The sequence below is a fragment of the Notolepis coatsorum genome (genome assembly GCF_963971535.1).
Source record: "Notolepis coatsorum genome assembly, chromosome: 11".
Lineage (NCBI taxonomy): Eukaryota > Metazoa > Chordata > Actinopteri > Aulopiformes > Paralepididae > Notolepis > Notolepis coatsorum.
In genome coordinates this window covers 53,112,663-53,135,999 of record NC_140175.1, presented here as the reverse complement: position 1 = coordinate 53,135,999, position 23,337 = coordinate 53,112,663, and the positions used below count along the sequence as shown (strand labels likewise).

Genomic DNA, 23,337 nt, shown 5'->3' with positions numbered 1-23,337 from the left:
GTATTTTACTTCTCTTGTAAGTTCACACGGTTCTGTCTTTACATGGGATACTGGCTGCATTGTACAACCCCATGGAAACCATTCAAAACATGATGCTTCCTTTTAATCGGGCAGCTATGCTGTTTATCTCAGCCCTGCAAGGCTGACTTTTGGGAAACAGGAGGTTTTTCATCCAGGCTCAACGGAGGCCCACAGTCACAGAGCACAGCTCCCCATCCTCAGCCAGATCTGACCACATTCCAGTCCACTGAATAAGAGAAAATATCTTCACAAAGACAACGTTTTTTCTTCTTCTTCCACAGAACAGTTTCATTGAGAGCTATTATTGTGGGTGTACTTCGGTAGAAAATAGTTCCCACTCACTGTTCACAAGGTATGTGGATTGTTGTGAGTAACCATGGCATGATTTCTGGAGAGAGCCATTGCTGTTTTGTTTTTCAAAGAAGGTCCATTGAGCTCCATTGTATTGGGCTGATGGCAGACATCTCTAAATCTCTGCAAATCACAGTAAAATATCTGGATGGATAGATAGCACTCTGGATAAAGGAATAATTGTGTTTTTTGTGTGTTTTTGGTGAACTTCCCCTTTAATAACACACTATAAACAGCCAGAGGGATAAAGTGCATGGCATTAACCCACATCGTCAGAGTCATTTCTATTTGATTATTATTCACATATATTGTGTCATAGAGCAGCTAGTTGTGAAAGAAGTGAGGCGTCATTGAACTGTTTATCACTAAGGTTAAGTTGAACTCTATTTCAGCTCAATCAAGTCAAGTCAAGTGTTCCGTTATTACTCCCCTTTGGGAAATTCAGGTGTCATAGCAGCATGGGGGAGGGTGGAGGGGAGGTAAATAATAATAATAATAATAATAATCATAATATAAAATCATAATATATAATATAACAAATATAAAGAATAATTACATAGTATAATAATGTAATATAATATAATAGAACATAATAATAGAACATAATAATAATAATAATAATAATAATAATAATAATAATAATAATAATAATAATAATAATAATAATAATAATAATAATAATAATAATAATAATAATAATAATAATAATAATAATAATAATAATAATAATAATAATAATAATAATAATAATAATAATAATAATAATAATAATAATAATAATCAATTGAAGAAGTTGACTTTATTTGCGATTCTTTTTTCTCATTATTCAATCTCTCAAAGGGTCTCATGTAAAATGAGTTTTGCCTATATTATGCACTGGAGAAAATGGCATACCTTCCCATTTGGTCTGAAAAAGGTCTTCAGATTAACAAGCTGTTCAGAATTATTCCCCTCTGTGATGTCATACCAAGGACACAAGCAACCAGTTAGCTTTCATTAATTACCTGTCCTTTTTGGAGCTAGGAACACTGCCTACCAAATCTACTGCCTGAAGTACACGTTGTTATATTTTTTTGGTTGTGGGGTAGCCAGGCAGGGAAGGTAATAAGGTAAAGTTAACGTTAGGTATGTTGCTTGCTACCCATCAAACTGGCCTGTTCAATAAAGGGGAAGACAAATGTATAAATAATTAAAATTAGATTTAGACTAACATTTAAGGAAGTCATATAAAAGTGTTTAAGGCTGGTCTGCAACTAGTACGTAATTGCAGTCTTCAGTTTAGTTTACATTTTGAAATGATTGGATTGGAAGTAGCTTGACCTCACGCCTCATTCTGATCAAAGGTGTTACATTAATGTCACCAGATGAAGCAATGACCGTTTACTAGAGCTACACGTCTAGAGACCTTCCCTCCTGGCATTCAGACAGCTTTAAGTCATATGAGCAACAGCTAGTGATATGAGCAATTGAAGACAAGATCAAACAGCATCATTTTAGGGATGGGCTTTTCCAGAGTGTTTTTCAACCAGGGGATCAGGAGAGGATTTGGGGAGGAGTCAGGAAAATATATACAAATACATCATCGTGTTAATAATCGTTGGTACAGATGCTATTCTTTCTTGTGAAATAAGGAATATTTGACGTCTAAAATCCTCCTCCAATTATGAATCAAGTGAAATAGCCAGAAAAGGGAAACTAATTATTCTGTATAAATTCACTATCCTGTCAGTGTTTGACCATGTTGGGGGTCAAAGTTCACCATCCTGTCAGTGTGTGACCATGCATGTTTGGGGTTGTGAAAAGGCCTTCCTCTGTTTTTAGAGGACCTAACTTTCACATACCACGGTGACCTCACTGACACTGAAGGTTATCATGGCCATACTAATGACACTAATGGGTTTGGTTCAATGCACCTTAAAATCATAGAATCAGCTAAACATTTGCTACTGATAGACCATTAATTCATTTATTTGTTAGTCGGTCAAATAGAACAATCTTGAATTTTGTAGAAAATCCACTTCCCACAATGAGATTGAATTGAATAACCCAGTATTACACTGATCAAAGCTGCTTCTTGCATCTAAAATCACATCTAATGAAATGATGACACCGAGAGAGCCCCACTTCCCCCGTTCTCGCCCATCATTAGACCTCAGACGTGCTATTATGCTGCTGATCCTCATCACAGCCATGTCTCTGATAAGGAACACTGATCAAAGCTGCTATTGAATATCATCTGACCTCGTGTGCCGCCTACATAATCTTATTAGGTGTTGAGTTGAGGTAAAGTCCTCTATTGACCAACTAGTCAGTTTGAAACGTCTTTTTAGTAAAGGTATATTGGCGCTGCGCGGCTACGTGGCGTAGTGAGCAAGGCGCTCGCCACAAATGCGGAGACGCTGGGCTCGCCTGTTCGAGCCCAGCGCTCCACATTGCTTTCAGTTTAGCTGGTCGTTCATACTAATACACATTGGCCGTATTAGGGGGTGGGAAACTGATGGGTGGGGATCGGGCGTTGTGGACAGCGACTCCTACAGGTCGGTTGGTGCGCCTGTGCAGTAGAATCAGGAAGTGTCGGGGGCAGCGTGAGCCTCCCACGCGTTACTCCTCGCCACTGAGAGATCGAGCTGCGCAGGTGAAAAGATGCGACTGCTGTTACCTCAAGTACCGGAGGGGACTTGTGCTATGTATGACTTAGTCCACATTGCAGCCGGCTTGTGGGAGGCAAGAAACAGCGTTTGTGACAGGGGAGGGTTGAATTGGATGATACGAAATTGGGATGGGAGAAATATAGAAAATGGGAGAAAAAGTGGATAAAAAAAAAAGGTATATTGGCGCTAAGTACATGGGTTCAACACTTTGGTAAAACACAACCTGCCTGCAACGCCATGGGTTTGTAGCCAACCTACAGTATAACCTTTGCTATAGACCACCCTCCCCCCTTCATATTTCCTGTCAATCTTCACTGTGTACTTTCCAACAAAGAGAAAATACTTTTAAAAAGTACTGCCAGTCTGTGTGTATTGTAACTCCCCACCCACAGAACACACTTCCACACCTTCAACCTCTCCTAGAGATGACTCGCCTCAATTCAGAAAGACTTGTGATTCATATCCGATGCAAACTCTTGAACATACAGAAATCAGGCAGACCATCAAAGGCATGCACAGACTCCTGCCATTGTCCTTGACCTAATAGTTAGAGTGGGTTAATCGCAGAAGACAAATTCCTGGTATAAAGGTGTGAAAATATGTAGAAGATGTACTTGGTAATAAAGAGATTATAATTAAAATGCTACCCACCAACCCACCAACCAAAGACGGTGTGTACGCACGAGAGTTCTCTCCCATCCACAGACTATGCGCCACACCCTCAGAGCTATGTGTTTCAACATACCAGCTCATTGTGACATTATGATTAAGTACTGAGACATACTGCTGAGCTGCCGATGCCCATTGCAGTGCTGTAATTAATTCATCTTACCGGCTGGTTGTGTGGTTAATGAGGAATGTTACCGGCTGGTTGTGTGGTTAATGAGGAATCTTACTGGCTGGTTGTGTGGTTAATGAGGAATCTTACTGGCTGGTTGTGTGGTTAATGAGGAATCTTACTGGCTGGTTGTGTGGTTAATGAGGAATCTTACTGGCTGGTTGTGTGGTTAATGAGGAATCTTACTGGCTGGTTGTGTGGTTAATGAGGAATGTTACCGGCTGGTTGTGTGGTTAATGAGGAATCTTACTGGCTGGTTGTGTGGTTAATGAGGAATGTTACCGGCTGGTTGTGTGGTTAATGAGGAATGTTACCGGCTGGTTGTGTGGTTAATGAGGAATATTACTGGCTGGTTGTGTGGTTAATGAGGAATCTTACTGGCTGGTTGTGTGGTTAATGAGGAATGTTACCGGCTGGTTGTGTGGTTAATGAGGAATCTTACTGGCTGGTTGTGTGGTTAATGAGGAATCTTACTGGCTGGTTGTGTGGTTAATGAGGAATCTTACTGGCTGGTTGTGTGGTTAATGAGGAATCTTACTGGCTGGTTGTGTGGTTAATGAGGAATCTTACCGGCTGGTTGTGTGGTTAATGAGGAATCTTACTGGCTGGTTGTGTGGTTAATGAGGAATCTTACTGGCTGGTTGTGTGGTTAATGAGGAATCTTACTGGCTGGTTGTGTGGTTAATGAGGAATGTTACCGGCTGGTTGTGTGGTTAATGAGGAATATTACTGGCTGGTTGTGTGGTTAATGAGGAATATTACCGGCTGGTTGTGTGGTTAATGAGGAATGTTACCGGCTGGTTGTGTGGTTAATGAGGAATGTTACCGGCTGGTTGTGTGGTTAATGAGGAATGTTACCGGCTGGTTGTGTGGTTAATGAGGAATATTACCGGCTGGTTGTGTGGTTAGTTAATGATAAATCTTACCGGCTGTGTCGTACAGGTTCAGATGAATCTCTTTGCCTCCGTGTGAGATGGTCGTGACATATTTCTCGAACACAGACGGAGCATACTTCTGTTTGTTGACAGACAAAAGGGAGAAATGTGTAGTATGTCTATATACTATCAAGGATATCAATAAGGAGACAGATTGAATCGATAAAGACTGTTGGATATTGAATTCCTACAGTCTTATGAGGGTCTTGGCTTCAATCCGGTTTTGCTTTGATGCACTGTCATACATGGTACATCACACTGGTCCATACATCAAACCACACCATCCATTTCACCAGGTTTTCAGACTAATTCAATTTTCAAATTCCATTAACGTTACTTAAAGACTAAACTGGAATGGTGTGTACATCAATGGTTCTCAACAAGGGGTCTGGGGCTCCCCGGGGATCCTCGAGGGGTTCCAGTCATCATCAATCACTGCTTCACAGTCAGAATGCTATGGTAAAGGAAGGTCTTAAACCTCTTATGTTAAGTTACCTTTTCAAATAATATGGTTCATCTGAAGACTTCATTTTTGGTTAGATTATGGTCGTAACACCAAATAAAGGTTCTGCAGTTGTGTAATTAATAATACGTGTTGTTTACTCCTCAGGACTGTTTCGACTTGAAAATGTTTTCCAATCTTGTTCACAATTCTGGTCAATAGCATAGGAAATAAAATGGTTGTCCACTGGCCATAGTGGCTACTGACCGGTAGTGGCTGGTAAATGGACCACAATTCATGAGCCACTTTCACTATTTTACTAGCATGGTTGCTTTTTATAACCAATTAGCTTTTCTGAACATGTTCTAGTGGTTCTCAAAGTGGGGTTCTGAGGTTCCTCGTCCTTTGGGGGATTTTCCAGGGGGCCCAATAATATTATATAATATTGTACTCACTAGAAGTTAGCACAACGAGAGAACATGTAAGAACAACTATTCTGATTATAGGTTTCACTCTCTCTGTTCTCTTCCCGCCTACAGTACAGACAGACAGACAGAATTCTGGACTAACTCTGGCCTCAATCAGTGGTTCTCAACCTGAGGTCTGAGGACCCCCGGGGATCCTTGAGGAGGAGAAAAATGGGGAATAGTTTATAATTTCACTATTATGATTCACTAGAAGCCCAATGAGATAATATATAGAATATATGATTAGAGTGACTACCCCATCCATAACAACAGACAATATTGAGAATATTGAGGAACTATTGAGACTTTTATTTAATTTACTTAGTCCAGTGGTTCTCAACCGTTTTCACATGTGGGGGTCCTTGACATGAAAAAGGTTGAGAACCACTGGACTAAATAAAATAAATAAATTTTTCAGTAAGCCCTCAATATTCTTTCCATATGGGGGTCCATTGTTGTTATGGGTCAAACTGGGGATACTTGGTATGAATAGACAGGTTTCTTGTCTATGTCAGACTCAGTGTGCCTGGTCATAACAATGGGGCAGACTACAATATTTGCATTTGTTAGCCATGCTAGTGATCTAAACCAGTGTTTCTCAAAGTGGGGGGCGCGCCGCGCAGAGGCATGACAGGGGGGGCCTTGAGATTTATTTAAAAAAAAGAAAAAAAAGAAACGAAAAATTTGGATTACAGAAAATTATCACTAAAGTGCTATCTGTTGCAGCTGCACTGTTCTCCATGAAAATACCATTTCTCAAAATCTGAAAATCATTATTTAATAAAACACAGAAAAGGATCACCAAGTTACTCTGGATAAAAAGATTTTTTACAGACAACATTGAGACAAAGCTTCCTGACACATCTCCATCCAAACTCTTGGAAGAACTCTTTGAAATCTCATCTGATACCACCTAGAGAGCTAGTTTCAGAGTGTGGTGCTGAGTACCAAGTATCTCATCTCATGGCCCACCAAGTATCTCATGATGCAGCAGTTAAGGTGTTGATACCATTCAGCACCACATACAGTATCTGTGTGAAGCTGGCTTTTCATCCATGACAGCTCTGAAAACAAAATATAGGGCCAATTTGAAAGGTCACAATATTGGTGTTATTTCAATAAATTTAAACATGGCCCATTTCATGACTATTTTGTTGGGGCGAGGGGGGGGGGGGGCCCAAAATATTTTGGTCCGCCAAAGGGGGCCTGACAGAAAAAGTTTGAGAAGCACTGATCTAAACAATCAATCCATGCCATGTAAAAGGCGAAAGACTCACACTCATAGCCATACTAATTTGGCAAAATGACATCTGTTTTTGTTTGAAACAACCTTTAGTAAGGGGAGTGCCATGTTTTCTCCATAGAGACCCTTTGTACTTTTTTAGCACAGCAGCTCAATGCAGGTAGAGAGGGCAACTTAGTCACGTGAGTCAGCAGGTATTGCTGATTGGCCCAAACACAGTATGTTTATAAACAAGAAAGTTTAAAGTTTTGTACCTCATTTTCTGCATTGTACCTCACTGTTTACTCATTTTATTCACTGTACTTAGATTGTACCTAGGTTGTACTTTAGATTGTATATTGTACTATTATTGTATATATGTATATTGTATATTCCTCTTTACTTACTTTCTTACTTACTTTTTTACTGTATGAAGCACACTCTCAGGGGCTCATACAGAACCAAGCATTTCACCGTAAAGTACGTGTATTTTATTGTGATAATTAATAAACAAACTTGAACTTGAAGAAACCTGTCTATACGTTTGAGAACCACTGGACTAGACAAAATTTACCAGCCATTTACTCTGCATTTGGCCGATGGAAGGCAGCAGCTTGAGAGAGGTCAGAAACAGCTAGTTCCTCATATCAATAACTCACAGGCACATCATGTAAGTTCCTCTTCTTACCTCCGGAAAGTCTCCTTTGGCATAAACCATCAGAAGAGACGTCTTCCCGCAGCCTCCATCCCCCACAATCACGATTTTAAGTTCCTCCACCTTTTTGGCGGGGCTGCCCTTACTGGGCACGGCACCGTTCTGTGTCATAATGTTCTCTTCAGAATACGATCCAGCAACACAACACAAGTGCCACACGAGGTCGAGGCGAGCTGAAGTCACAATTCCCTCCACGGCCAGTCACTTTAAGCACATCAGGGGAGGTCGTAGGCGGCTCATCGGATAATAAGCCTGGGAAACAAGAATTATCCAGTAGAAATTTGGTCTGTAAAAAGAAAAACAAGATATAATCCTGAGAAAACTTGACTCATACTCACTTAAGTCATGGCTGTAGACAATATGACCAGACGCTCTAACAGTCTGATACTCACTTAAGTCTTAAGTCATGGTTGAAGACAGTATGAGCTAGAGACGCTCTAACAGTCTGATGCTCACTTAAGTCATGGTTGAAGACAGTATGACTAGCTAGAGACGCTCTAACAGTCTGATGCTCACTTAAGTCATGGTTGAAGACAGTATGACCAGCTAGAGATGCTCTAACAGTCTGATGCTCACTTAAGTCATGGTTGAAGACAGTATGACCAGCTAGAGACGCTCTAACAGTCTGATACTCACTTAAGTCATGGTTGAAGACAGTATGACCAGCTAGAGACGCTCTAACAGTCTGATGCTCACTTAAGTCATGGTTGAAGACAGTATGAGCTAGAGACGCTCTAACAGTCTGATACTCACTTAAGTCATGGTTGAAGACAGTATGAGCTAGAGACGCTCTAACAGTCTGATACTCACTTAAGTCATGGTTGAAGACAGTATGACCAGCTAGAGACGCTCTAACAGTCTGATGCTCACTTAAGTCATGGTTGAAGACAGTATGACTAGCTAGAGACGCTCTAACAGTCTGATGCTCACTTAAGTCATGGTTGAAGACAGTATGACCAGCTAGAGACGCTCTAACAGTCTGATGCTCACTTAAGTCATGGTTGAAGACAGTATGACTAGCTAGAGACGCTCTAACAGTCTGATACTCACTTAAGTCATGGTTGAAGACAGTATGACTAGCTAGAGACGCTCTAACAGTCTGATGCTCACTTAAGTCATGGTTGAAGACAGTATGACCAGCTAGAGACGCTCTAACAGTCTGATACTCACTTAAGTCATGGTTGAAGACAGTATGACCAGCTAGAGACGCTCTAACAGTCTGATGCTCACTTAAGTCATGGTTGAAGACAGTATGACCAGCTAGAGACGCTCTAACAGTCTGATGCTCACTTAAGTCATGGTTGAAGACAGTATGAGCTAGAGACGCTCTTACAGTCTGATACTCACTTAAGTCATGGTTGAAGACAGTATGACTAGCTAGAGACGCTCTAACAGTCTGATGCTCACTTAAGTCATGGTTGAAGACAGTATGACTAGCTAGAGACGCTCTAACAGTCTGATGCTCACTTAAGTCATGGTTGAAGACAGTATGAGCTAGAGACGCTCTAACAGTCTGATGCTCACTTAAGTCATGGTTGAAGACAGTATGACCAGCTAGAGACGCTCTAACAAACACAGTCTGATACTCACTTAAATCATGGCTGTAGACAGCTAGAAAAGTTAAAGACAATCCTTAAAATGCTGCAATGAGAACAGACAAGGGTTTTCTTCCTCGCCAACAGATATATCTCATTAAGCTCGCCTCACTTCCTCTTCCTGTCACCATTCACTTGGTTCAGAGTTCCTCTCATCTCATCTTAGCGTTGTGTTCACTGCAGATGTCTCATCTCTGACCACAGAGGTAGAATGTGACTGACTGCTGCTTTCTCTCTCTCTCCCGCCCTCTCTCTGATAGCCTGTACTCTCTTTCTGGGCGGGCGCTCACTCTGAAGCTCTGCCTCCTTTTAGAGGTGTGTGTGTGTGTGCGTGTGTGCGTGTGCGTGTGTGTGTGTGTGTGTGTGTGTGTATATGTGTGTCTCGGTTACAGTCAATTCATTCTCAATACAATCAATTCAACAGGTGGATTTTCTCATTAATTAAACATTTTCCACAACAGATTTTAGATCCAGAATGTCTAGTGTGCATTAAGAACACCAGAACAGCTGGAATCCGCCCAATTTTCTGCTGTCAACTAAAAACACACTTTTTATGAAAAATAAATAAAAGTAAAAATATCTTTTACCATTATGTACTATGTCTATACTACTATCTACTATGTATATACTGTGTACTATGCTACTGTGTCTATAATACTATCTATTATGTACTATGCTACTATGCACTCAGAGTGTAGCACTCAATTTTGACAGTGCTAGACGAACACTACCACTTACCCTTAGCCACCAGAGGTGTACCCCTCCTGCTGACTTGTTGTACACACTTTCTAAGTCGCTTTGGATAAAGGTGTCAGCTAAATGATGGTACATGTGAATGTAATGTAATATAGAATGAATGCATCATTAATAAGTCAATTGCAGTTTCAATTAACATTTTGGATTGATTGAATTGAATGAATTGACTGCAATTTATGTGCGTGTGTATCTCTCTTGTATATATATATATCTGTGTATTAGCCCTCATTTCTAAGTCACATATGTTTTTTATTTTTTTTACCAAATGTTTTTTATTTTCCCTTTTTTTACATAAAACAAGACAAACAATACAATAACAGTAATAATCAATGATAAATCACAGGACAATAACAGAAATAATAATAACAATAATGACAGTCCAGTAATTAAATCAGAATGAAAGTAGATTAAAAGACATAAAAATTATAAATACAATACAATACATGGGCTCTTGCTTGATCCCCCCCCCCCCCCCCTCAGGACCCCCACTTGGACTTATACATCCACTACTTCATTCAGCATCAGGAAATTCCTAATTTATCTGCGTTCCTTTATCTTATCCACCACAGCTATAAGTCACATATGTTATCAATAAAGATGTTGAAAATGGAGGGACCCTGATGTAAACGTAAGACGAAATCAATCAATCAATGTGTTAATACCAAGACTCGGATCTGTTATATTACTGATTAGCTGTTATTTGTGATGTTTGAAAGTCCTGAGTAGCAGAGCCCTCCCTGGGTGAGTGTTTGAGCACAACACACACACTGTTATCTGTTTGTATACTTGGTTAACATACAGTACATCATTAGTTCCTATGTAGGTCTACTGCCCCCTAAAGTTACCTATGTTTATACAAACTCTTTTTTGAGAGGCAAGATGACCTGTAAGTTGTGGGGTTTTCTAGGGTGAGGACTGTGTGTAAGGGATGTGAGGACTGTGTGTAACTAGGAGAGATATGAGGACTGGGTGTAACTAGGATGGATATGAGTACTGTGTGTAACTATTGGATGTGAGGATTGTGTGTAACTATAGGGTGGATATGAGGACTGTGTGTAACTAGAATGGATATGAGGATTGTGTGTAACTAGGGTGGATATGAGGACTGTATGTAACTAGAATGGATATGAGGACTGTGTGTAACTAGAATGGATATGAGGACTGTGTGTAACTAGGGTGGATATGAGGACTGTGTGTAACTATATGAGGACTGTGTGTAACTACGGCACGGTGGTGTAGTGGTTAACACTGTCGCCTCACAGCAAGAAGGTCCAGGGTTCGATTCCCGCTTGGGGACCAGGTTTCCATGATGCCAGTTACCCAGGTGGGGTATCACCCAGGCCTTTCTGTGTGGAGTTTGCATGTTCTCCCCGTGCTCGCAAGGGTTTCCCCCCCGATAAGATAAACCCAATGGAAAAACATGCACAACAACAAGATCGCTAAAGCTGTGGCGTCCTTGACGAAGACGGACAGGAGCACTTGGATTGGTCCCCTGGCGCGGCTCACGTTGACGCCTGTCTGCTCCCGGCTGCCCTTGGGGGGGAAGGACGACGGGATGGGTTAATCGCAGATACGAATTGCATGCATGCATCGCATGTGTGCCAATTGATGACCTCGGAGCAGGTCCTAAATTATTATTATTATTATTATTAACTAGGGTGGATATGAGGACTGTGTGTAACTAGAATGGATATGAGGACTGTGTGTAACTAGGATGGATATGAGGGCTTTGTGTCACTAGGATGGATGAGGGCTTTGTCCAACTAGGAGTGTTATGAGGACTGTGTGTAACTAGGATGGATATGAGGGCTTTCTCCAAATAGGAGTGTTATGAGGACTGTGTGTAAGGGTCCGGGATATGAAGACTGTGTTACTAGGATGGATATGAGGACTGTGTCTAACTAGGAGTGATATGAGGACAGTATGTAACTAGGAGGGATATGATAACTGTGTGTAACTAGGAGAGATAAGAGAACTTTGTAACTACTGTGTGTAACTAGGAGGGCTATGAGAACTGTGTGTAACTAGGAGAAATAAGAGAACTTTGGAGGGATTTAGCCTTGTGTGAATTGACAATAATGTTAATCTTCATATGTGAGTACCATTATCATATTCACTTCTTCTATACTATGTGGATCTGCACATGGCAGACATCTCTAAATCTCTGCAAATCACAGTAAAATATCTGGATGGATAGATAGCATTCTGGATAAAGGAATAATTGTGTTTTTTGTGTGTTTTTGGTGAACTTCCCCTTTAATAACACACTATAAACAGCCAGAGGGATAAAGTGCATGGCATTGACCCACATCGTCAGAGTCATTTCTATTTGATTATTATTCACATATATTGTGTCATAGAGCAGCTAGTTGTGAAAGAAGTGAGGCGTCATTGAACTGTTTATCACTAAGGTTAAGTTGAACTCTATTTCAGCTCAATCAAGTCAAGTCAAGTGTTCCGTTATTACTCCCCTTTGGGAAATTCAGGTGTCATAGCAGCATGGGGGAGGGTGGAGGGGAGGTAAATAATAATAATAATAATAATCATAATATAAAATCATAATATATAATATAACAAATATAAAGAATAATGACATAGTATAATAATGTAATATAATATAATAGAACATAATAATAATAATAATAATAATAATAATAATAATAATAATAATAATAATAATAATAATAATAATAATAATAATAATAATAATAATAATAATAATAATAATAATAATAATAATAATAACTGACAGTGGCCCAGAATGTAGAGCAGTCATCTGGTAATCAGAAGGTTCCTGTTTGGATTCCAGCTCCCAGCAGTGTGTCAAACTTAAGTGTCCTTGAGCAAGACAAGCCTGATTGGGATAAAAGCTGTACTGTATAGGCCTAAATGCTGTCCATTTACCATTATCTTTATTTGTAAAGCATTTTTCTAAAACAAAGTTAAGTGATACAATAGAATAACAAACTAAACAAAATGCTAAGAGAACAATACAAATTAAGAAAAATTACAGACAACATGGAAAAATATGAAATTATATACATAATTATATATATATATAGAGAGAGAGAGAGAGAGAGAGAGAGAGAGAGAGAGAGAGAGAGAGAGAGAGAGAGAGAGAGAGAGAAATACCCTTTCAAAAAGCTATGGTTTGAGGGGAAACTGAATTGACTAACCTGAATTTCTAACTGTTACTATTTATAATAAAACACAAGTACTTGTGCCTAACTAATGATAAGGATAGGCGCTCAATGAATAATCCCACTCGCATTACCAAAAGAAAGTCTAACATGCCTAGAAATACTTGTACATGGGAATTACACATGACAAATGTATGACTAATTCGTTTTGTATAAAGTGGTTCTATCCAGTCTCTGAACCAGTGTAATACCATGGTATTTCTATGCAACAGTGCTATTCATAGCTGCTGCCTATAGGGGGCCCTGTGTCTCCTTTGTATTCAGCTGTGGTAGGCCAGCACAACAACAATAACTATGACCACTGATACAGAATATGTGAAATTAAAATATATCATAGACAAATGTACCCCCCAAACACAAATAAATGTTTGGAATGACTGCTTTATCTAATGTGAAATAATAAAGAATCAAAATAAGAAATGTTTAAGTTGGACAAATTCAACTAATTAGGACCAAAACAGGGAGGGGCCAAAACAAAAGTGTACTTGTCTGTTTGTCGTGGTGTCGTTCATGTGGGTTCTTCACAGTGTTAGTACTTTGCACAACAGCCACACAGACAAATGCCTGTATATTCCTTGTATTTAGTGAATCTAATGTTTTTGATATACTGTTCTCTGAAGAGTACCTCCAACCACAAGTGCTATATGAAGAACCATATAAGTCTGTTTGCCGTTTTCACTTTATTATCTAAAGTTGGTAAGTTTTAGTATTATATTCAAAGACAGAGGTTGAGTACTTTCTGGTGATATATCACATTCACAATCACACTCCCAAGTGATTTGGATAGATTTTTACAACTGCAAATACATGGGCTGTCCAAAAAAATAATTCAAAACAGTGCAAGGGTTCAATTATTCGCAACCTTTTTTTAAATGTATTTATTTTTTATTTTATACAACAAAAAATACATATATTTACACAAATGCATAATTATACATACACCACAAAAATCCCACCCCACCCACCGAAAGGGACCACACTGTAAGTATAAGCTCTTCATTATTTCAGGTTGTGGTTATTATCACAAAGGGAGGGCCGGGTCAGTGTCCAGGTTAAGACTGGAAAGAAGGGAGCAGCAGATAACACACAGAACCTTTTAAGTTTGAGGCCCCTGAAAAAACAGAGGGACCCCTCCATAAACATGTTAACGTTTATGTATTTATTTTCATGACCCCCGAAAATCATCTTGTGACCCCTGGGGGGTACCAAACCCCAGGTTGAGACCCACTGCTATAATACATTAATAGTGGAAACAGTCAGATGGCTGATCTGATTGTAGCCAGGTCATATGATGGAAGGTTAAATCTTTATGGCTGTATGTTTATATATATATATATATATATATAGGGATATATATAATCCCTTGGCTGTCGTGATGCTTGGGTGGGAACAGTGTGAGGTGAGTTGGAAGACTCTTCAAGGACACAAAACACGTTTTTCTTTTTTTTTGCTTTGAGTTTGTGTTTCATTAATATCACTCTTTTTTGTGCATCTCAAAATTCTTAGTGTTAAATTGTAAAAAAAAAAAATACAAAATGTATAGTACATCCTATAGTAGTCAGGGGGGGGTTCTGAATATCCCAAAAGGGCTCAGGACTACATGTGGAGTCCCTGTAATACTAAAATGGGTCCCCTGAAAAATATGTCATGAAATTAAATGACTCCGGTCTGCCGGAGTTTGAAACAATAGTTTGTGTGTGTGTGTGTGGGGGGGGGGGTTACATTAAAGAAATTATATATTGAATGTTATATGTTCACAGCACTTGTCCTTCCACTGTCCTAAAAATGGCTGCACTAGCATTTTTCGTTGACTTCCTTCATTGGAACCAATGTGCTATAGCCACAAGCTTATGAAATAGCTTGCAGCTACCGGAAGCTATTGGTTTCAGTGAGGAATGCCAATAATGGTAACCAGAAGCTCTTTGGGTAACTGAAATGTCAATTATGCAAATGTTCTCCCCAGTTCCACATTGTTATAATGTTTAGTGCAGAAAATACCTGGCTAAGCCGTTACGGTAGGCCTACCACTTTAAGTGCATTTGTCTTTCTTGAGGTTCTGAGCACACAACACCACACACACAAAACAGCCTTTTTTCCCTCTCTTTATTTATCAAAATCAAATAGGCATTACACAAAGTGTCCTCCCTGTAATTAAAACATATTTCCTTTAACACAATGCACCGATACAAATTGCAATTCACAAATACAAATTTAGAAATTATGTTATACACTAGTGACAATCTTGGTTTTGCCAGTGTGACTTAACTGAAATATAAATGGAAATGTGGGCATACTATCCCTTTAAAAGTTGCCTCAAAACTCTTTACATTATCAATAGTATGGTGTTGATATTCATAAACATTACAACAACAATAGTGTAATGTTTGTAATTTTGGAATGTGCCATTTGTATAGGATATATTGTGTAATACTAATAGGATATGCTCTAAACTACAATACAACTAGCAAAATGTTCATCTTGAAGGAATTACACATCAGAACAATTATGTAGCCTACAACCTTACTTTAAACCGCATTGGACGTTTCTGGATGGCTTAATTTTCTTTGTCTAATTAGTCACCAAATGTATTTCTTCTGATATAGTAGAATAAATACATAATGGTAACGTTATTATGCTTGGGGTTCCTAATCAAGAACAGATAAGACTATACGATATTTTATTTAATTAAATATCTCACAAATAAGCTATACATACAAAGGGGTCCAGTCTAGAAAACAAGAGATTTAAAAGACAAAAACATCAATTGACTTGTCTTACAGAACTTGTAAGTCGCTTAGGATAAAGGCGTCAGTTAAATGACAAAATGTAAATGTATTTTAATTAAGGAGTAAAACATTGAGTAAAGATAGACATGAGAGAAGCCATAGTTTAAAAATCAGATAAATTGAGAAGAAATACTATGACGTACCTGCATTAAAAACCGCCCGGCCCTTCATAAGGCGATTATCAAAACCCTAAAAAAATCATCAATAGCAATGTGCTGTGGATGTCTGAGCCTACTGGAATTACTCAATGTATATTAAAGTTAGTTCTTGCTTTCAAAATGGATAGTCATTTTAGCATCTGAATTCCAGTCTCTCTCGACAGATGTCGGTTATATTTATTCGAATAAAATTCGAGACTATGATACAAAATGTTACCATAGCCTATTAAGGTATAGCATACATTAGAATATAAATACAAATAATAATATAAATGTTTTTTTTTTAACAATGAAAGATAATTTTATATTGTATTTTTATTCAAATATATCATGCTTACCCACAACCTTTCCACTCAATAGGCTATCTAAAGAATATTTATAAAAAAAAATATATATATATATATATCAAGAATTCATCAGCCGTGTATGAGATATGCAGAGCCAGTCCTGTAGCTGAAAGAGGCCCAGTCACATTAATCTCTCTGGAATGTTCTAGTCTGTTTATGCGTAAATGCTGCCGTTGCCTTCTGAGGATTATTTTGCTTAAAATAACTTGGAGGTTTCTATCTAAGTCCCCCACACCCCCCCACACACACACACCTTTATAGCTTCCCTTTATATACACCATGCTTTTATTCACCTTTAACCGTCCAGTTTTCAGAGCTCAAGAATAAATCCTGTTGGCCTAGGGAGGGGAAATGGCCTCCAGGCTCGTGACCTGAAAGGGTGGATAGGAATGCGCGCGCTGTGCTGGTTGTCTGGGTAACAAGGAACCAGGCCTCGTGACGCTGTTCCCAGAGAGAGAAAAGCAGTTGCCATCACTCAACTCTCACATCTCACGATAATGGATAATTATTAGAGAAAGGATATTAGAGAAAGGAAGAGAGAGCATCCGAGGACAATTTAATTGCATTATGTTGCCGAATATACATCATCTGAACTCTGCTTTGGAAAAACCGAACACGTAAACACAAACAAAGCAGTACACGGTCTATGTCCCAGCCCAGGGGTCGCGGGAAGCCCACAGCAACCAAATTAGAAAACGAAAAACTCCCAACGACCGCTGACAGGCTATTAATGGCCCCAGGGACACCTGGAGTCCCTGTATGCACGCCAACGATCACACTCACTCTCTTTCTCCTCTTGTTTGCCCTTTTTACCTACTGGACGGATTACATCTTGTTTGTGTCACATCTCTTCTGTGTAGCTGGTCAACCCTTCCAATTAATAATATAGCCTATCGAAATGCGAACCACGAGGCATTATCTTGAGGGGAACGCAGGGAACGCGCGCGGAAGCCTGGCAGCCCTTTCTATTGAGAAGAGAAATAACCGCGCCGCTCGCGGACTGCTTTCTGTTGACCTTATATGGGCTGCCTGTGTGGGGGAGCGAGCTCGTGGCCGCCGGCCAGTGTTCTCACATTACAGTGTCGTCGCCAAAGACCGCAGCCCTGCGACCTGGCGACGGGACACAATACGCTGTAATGGTGCCTTTCTCCACGCATTCGCCGACTGTATTGTAGCCATTTAGGCTTTAAAATACACACACCCACTTACATTGAGGCCATTCTGGTCATTCGTTGGTTTTATATTCCGCGTGAATTATGAGAGAAAGACCCAAACGTGTCTCGGAGAGGCAGTTCCCTTCGAATGATAGAACCTCACCCAGTTATGGCGCAGCAACATTTCCAGCGCAGAGCAGTCCTTTTGTCCTGTGAAGAAGCCATTTTGAAACTGACAACAGCAGAGCACCCATTAATCCAGAGTAGCCTAGACATCAAAAGGTCTTTTTGGACAAAAGGCGGCAGTGAACTCTATACAAGACATTTCACCCAATAAGCTTTTAATGCTCTCAAATAAGATTCTCTGTTGGATTACATGTTTGAATACCTAACTGTAAGTTTCAAATTACAATACAAATCAATAAACATTATACAATGAATAAGTCATTAAGTTTCGCTGTTAAAAACATACATGGGTTAACAAACCTATTTGCCCTTTTAAGAACATAAACAACTTGAATGTGAATTAGCAAATTCAATGAAATCAATTAAAACCCGTTACCTTTTGAAATACAGCCTGTCCTTTGCTGTTTTAATGCTGAGTATCCTCACTTGACATCTTGAAATAAAACGAGGTTACATTTGACTGCAATCCTGTCTTCAAGAAAAGAGAACAGAGATTGTTTGCATATTGCCCACACAGATGCTCGTTGAAGATGTTCAGCATATTCGTTGTTCAAGAAGCTGTGCTTACAGGTTAAAGTTTTCAAAATAACTAGTTATTTGCTCATGTATTTCTTCCTTTTTAGGAGATGAATTCCCACCCCTCCATAGTGCCAGTATTAAAGGATCCGAAGATGAGAGAGAAAACGTTCCTCCTCTCCCTGCTTTTAGGCCTGATATGTGCATTTCATCAAAATGCTAAGGTAAATATTTTCATGAGTCGTTTCCCCCCCTCCATCTTTTGCCTGTAAGGTTTAATAGCCTATTTGTGAGCTGTTGTGGAAACCATGAAAAAGTCTGACTGGATGGAAATCTCCAGAAATGTAACTATGCCCTTGAAGGAAGGTCAGGCAACGTTTTAACCATACATTGTTTTTGTTTTTATGTCAAATAGAAAACCTGTGGTTATTCTTCAGCTAACTCAATACTTGAACATAACTATCCTATATTTACAGACACCAGTTGAGAGGATTACTTACTCACTTCAGGGTATTGTTAAAAAAAAATCACTTGTATGTAATGATTTACCATGGGGAAATAGTCGACTAGTTGTTAAAAATGTCAGTCAAACCAGAGGGTCAAACAGACACATTTGAGGCAACATGAAGAAACTATTTTAGCAAAAGGCCATTACATTAGATCGTCTCTGGCCTGGTTCATTTGCCATTTGAGGATCAATGGTACATAACCTGGAATGTATATTAACATTCTAGTTAACACAGTAAACCGTTGACTGCTAAATACACCACTATCCCTGTATGATCAATTTAATGATAACTCAATTTATTATAATAAACTGTCAGAGAAAGAGAACAATATAACTGCATGCCCCTTATTTTACAAAACTTAAATACCAACATTGTAAAGTTATGACAAAATAATTGAACGTACTCACTGCTAATCATATCCTACAAGGCCTTAAAGTGCAATGCCATTGCCAACCAATATGCAATTACACATTTTCATAAGTTCAATGTGCTGTTTGATAACACATTCAAATCCATCAGCTGTTTATTTACAACATGTTCTTTTTTCTTTTACTTTAGAAACATAAATAGTATTATATGGGTGTGCCATGACCTAGTTAAGACAAAGGTGGATTCCAGGCAGAGGAAAAAAGGTTCAAAATGTCAAAGGGATTACATCCAGTATTTTATCTTCCTTCTTCTCAATCCTTTAAAAGGAGGAATCACTGTTTTATCATAGTCCGAGAGATGAGCAAATCAAGTATAAGATCCCTTTTGGAACAAAGGAAACCCATATTGGCCATTCAGTCCTGATTCAGGAAAATGGCTGCCGAGAGCCCCCTCTCCTTGCTCTCTGTAGCAGCCTGTCTCAGCAGAGCCTCTAATAGCAGAATGTTGAAACGCTGCTGCGATCTGATTGGCTGCCGGAGCTGCTGCTGTTAACCAGCCAATTGCCCAAGCACTGCAAAATACCAGGCAATGTTTGCAAACCACAATCTATTTGGCAATTATCACCACAAAAGCGTATCGATTGGTTTATAATAATAACAATACAGGGTTGAAATACACTTTCGATGGTTGGTAGGATGATATATAGCAATGTTCATAATAATAAGAGCAGATCTTAAGTTTATTAAATTGCAATGCAATTCATATTATATAGCCTAACCATAGTCTTATGTTTACATGTTTTAATGATTATTGTGTAGGCTATCCAAGACATTTCCCAATAACAGCCAATAATATCACCATAACAACATTAGAGTTCTATAGCTAGAATCAAGTGTTTTATCAAATATATTTCGGGATTATAAAATACTACAATCTATATATATAAACATACGACCAAAGAATTATATTGGCCCATGACCAGTTTAGAAAATATTGCCCCCTGTGTCCATCTTGTGTTTGCCATTTGGGTAAATGCAATCGGTAGATTCAACACGAAATTCAATTCGAAGGCTGGGCCTTCAGAAATATGACCAAACAATATTCAATGTGAATATGAATGAAATTATTGTCGTAATTTATCTATGCTCATATTTTCATACAATGGACCAGTTGTGTTAAAGTACATCGGAGCTACGAAAGGAACTTTGTGACGAAAGTGCTGCTAGGAGGTGGGCAAGCTCAATAGCGGTGTATTGTGGGAGACACAGAAGCCCAGACTAGAGGCACACAATATGTGTTGGCTCTCGCAAAAAGGAGGCAGTATTCTTTAAATCATGTAATGTAATCAGCGAAAGGGAAAAAAAACGATTTCGTCTTTTCGTAAATAAAAGAAAAAAACCTTCGATCGGACACACCATGTCCAAGCCAGGGGAGAGAAACAGGCTGAACGAAGACCATGGCAGAAAGCAGAGTTCAAGTAAGCTTGCTCTTTTTTTCTCTCTCCCTTCTCCAGCCTAATGTCTGTTTCGGTCACCGGGATACGTTAGCTAACCCCCACATTTTCCTCAACAGTAGAGTAACATGTAAGCAAAGTCAAGCACCTGAAATGTAACGCTATACCTCGCGAGGAGTGATTTACCGGGGGGTCTGTGTGTGTTTGTCTCCCCCGATGCTAACCCTTCCTGCTATCTGTTCAGGTTTGTCGAACGGCATGGACACCAGCAGCACCAGCCATCCCGTCTGCAGCTCTGGGGAGAAACGAAGTCACCATTGCAGAAGTTACAAGTTGATAATTGACCCGGCGTTGAAGAAGGGATCGCACAAGCTCTATCGCTACGATGGACAGACCTTCAACATGCCCGTGAGTGGCTCGTTTATTCGGCTTCACATCCGCCTTCAATGCGACCGAAGTGTAAAGAGGAAACCGACCTCCATGATCGGTTACAATGTAGCCGGGTTGTCATCCCAGCAGCACAGCCCCAATAACAACCTGGCTACATTAGTAACAATAACAACCTGGCTACATTAGTAACAATAACAACCTGGCTACATTAGTAACCGACATGTTGCACATTTCAAGGATGCGACCATCCAGACACATTCGTTATCAGCTTGAGGCTACTACTTTGCAACAAGTTATCCCTCGTCGTTGTTGTTGGTCCTATGATAATATTGTGCTCCCCCCAACCCTTCAGAACCCCGGGATGTCACCAGTGGATATCGTCCGAGACCCGAGAGGTCGTCTTTGGACCAAATACAAAGAGACGGATCTCCCGGTTCCCAAGTTTAAGGTGTGTGTGTGTGTGTGTGTGTGTGTGTGTGGTCTGTTCCGAGCAACACTTGGTACCTCGACTGTGCAAAGCAGCAGCAACCACCACATGCTGCTGCTCTTCTCAAGTTTTGGGGACCGTCAAGTATGCGATGTAGTCCAGACACACCCCCCTCGCTGGTGTCTCATGCTTGTTTGGGCTGTTGTGAACCTATCGACCAATGTTATAAAAACAAACAAAACAAATACATTTACACTCCTTCCTTTGATTTAATCGATCACCATCTTGGTTTACTGTAAATATTAACAAGAAGCTCAGGAAAAAAAAAACCTAATTGAAATGATTGATGTTGACCTGACCCTGGATCTCAACTATTATTGATAACTCGTTGATTCCTCTTCAGATCGATGAATGCTACATCGGCCCCGTGCCTCCCAAGGAGGTGACGTTTGCGAGGCTGAACGATAACATCAGAGAAGGATTTCTCAACGACATGTGTAAGAAATTCGGGGACATCGAGGAGGTGGAGATTCTGTACAACCCGAAGAACAAGAAGCACCTGGGGATTGCCAAAGTGGTTTTTGGGGCTGTTAAATCTGCCAAGTTGGCTGTCCAGACCCTCCACAACACCTCCGTTATGGGCAACATTGTCCACGTCGAGCTGGACCCTAAAGGTAAACGAGATTTAAATTCTAATGGTGACACGAATATATAGCCAACACACCCTTTTGAAACGATTAACGTTAGTTACCCATTGTTAATATGATATATATAGGTATATTTATGTCGGGTAGCGACAAATACTCAATGTTTTGTTTATTATTAGGACGGTAGCAGTCACGTGTATACATTTACGTTCGTTGCCTGGTAACGGTGGATAATTGAATTTCATTGAGTGCTAAACTTGCTCCCACGAGCCCCAAACTAGGTGTTGCTCCTGTGTAATAATAATTAGGCCCGTAGTGTAATTTCACTGCTATATTGAAATACAAGCTATTGTTTATGAATTTTCTTCCTGGCTAGATTATTATTATTATTTTTTTTTTTTTTTTGCTTGAGTCACATTTAATCGTGGCAGCTGAAACATAATTTTCCCAGACAGTCTCTAATGGCAGGATCTGGTTTTTTGGCCCGACACATATTCTAAAATACAAATTAAATAATAAGACCTGTGGCATTTTATTTGCATTTATTTCCCACTGTTGTATTTTTGTTATTGGTCGTATGTTTGGGTGTGCACTTAAATATGCATGGGATCAACTCGGAATTACTCAGAGTATTATAATATCACGTTATTGTTACATTTCATTATTTGCTGGAATCGATTTCCCACCAGCCTCAGTTTGGGTTCTTTTTAAACTTGACCGATAACAAAAATCTCTTTGCTTTGACATCCAGCCACAGTAGCTTTTCTTAAAGAGACAGGCTCAGTTCCTCCATGCCCTCCACACGTACGTACAGTTGGTGATTGATTAGATTAGAGTATATTTATATAGCATCAATCAAATCTATTAAATAAAAAAATGTCATCATAAAAATCATTCTATATATCACGTACACAAAACATTGTAATGCTGCTAATACTGTATTGCCAAAATTGAAAACATTACAATAACATTTGTATCATATTACAATATAATACAATAAATAAACATGTATAGCTAGATTAAATATGATTAGGAAATGAATTTGTTATATTCACGTTATTTATTTAATTTCATAGATATAGAATGTCATAGAATGTAGCCTACTAAGTTTTGGGCTCTGTAAGTTTATTGAATAACAACCAATTTGTGAACATACTAGATTAGTTTCAGTTCAATAGATGGGTTCACAACATTTTTTTTTA

General features: G+C 39.3%; 2 protein-coding genes and 1 long non-coding RNA gene across 3 annotated transcripts in view; 1 reads left to right on the top strand and 2 right to left on the bottom strand.

Moving 5' to 3' along the window:
- The window catches only part of rhof (ras homolog family member F), a 40,971-nt gene extending 31,562 nt beyond the window's left edge, over positions 1-9,409 (bottom strand). The window contains exons 1-3 of the mRNA XM_084324526.1: positions 9,233-9,409; positions 7,616-7,928; positions 4,788-4,875 (exon numbers count right to left, since the gene is read on the bottom strand). Coding sequence (XP_084180652.1) covers positions 4,788-4,875; positions 7,616-7,753 — 226 coding nt within the window. The 5' untranslated portion in view covers positions 7,754-7,928; positions 9,233-9,409. The remainder of the gene's footprint in view (positions 1-4,787; positions 4,876-7,615; positions 7,929-9,232) is intronic.
- Positions 9,410-16,750: 7,341 nt separating this feature from the next.
- On the bottom strand, positions 16,751-19,669 carry LOC311236773. Its single transcript, XR_014620250.1, has 3 exons — positions 19,257-19,669; positions 18,201-18,296; positions 16,751-17,870 (listed from the first exon to the last, which is right to left on the bottom strand). It is a non-coding gene; the product is annotated as an uncharacterized lncRNA (long non-coding RNA).
- An 860-nt stretch (positions 19,670-20,529) lies between these two features.
- The window catches only part of setd1ba (SET domain containing 1B, histone lysine methyltransferase a), a 64,853-nt gene continuing 62,045 nt past the window's right edge, over positions 20,530-23,337 (top strand). The window contains exons 1-4 of the mRNA XM_084324417.1: positions 20,530-20,695; positions 20,916-21,079; positions 21,414-21,509; positions 21,892-22,162. Of these exons, the coding sequence (XP_084180543.1) occupies positions 20,635-20,695; positions 20,916-21,079; positions 21,414-21,509; positions 21,892-22,162 (592 nt within the window). The 5' untranslated portion in view covers positions 20,530-20,634. The remainder of the gene's footprint in view (positions 20,696-20,915; positions 21,080-21,413; positions 21,510-21,891; positions 22,163-23,337) is intronic.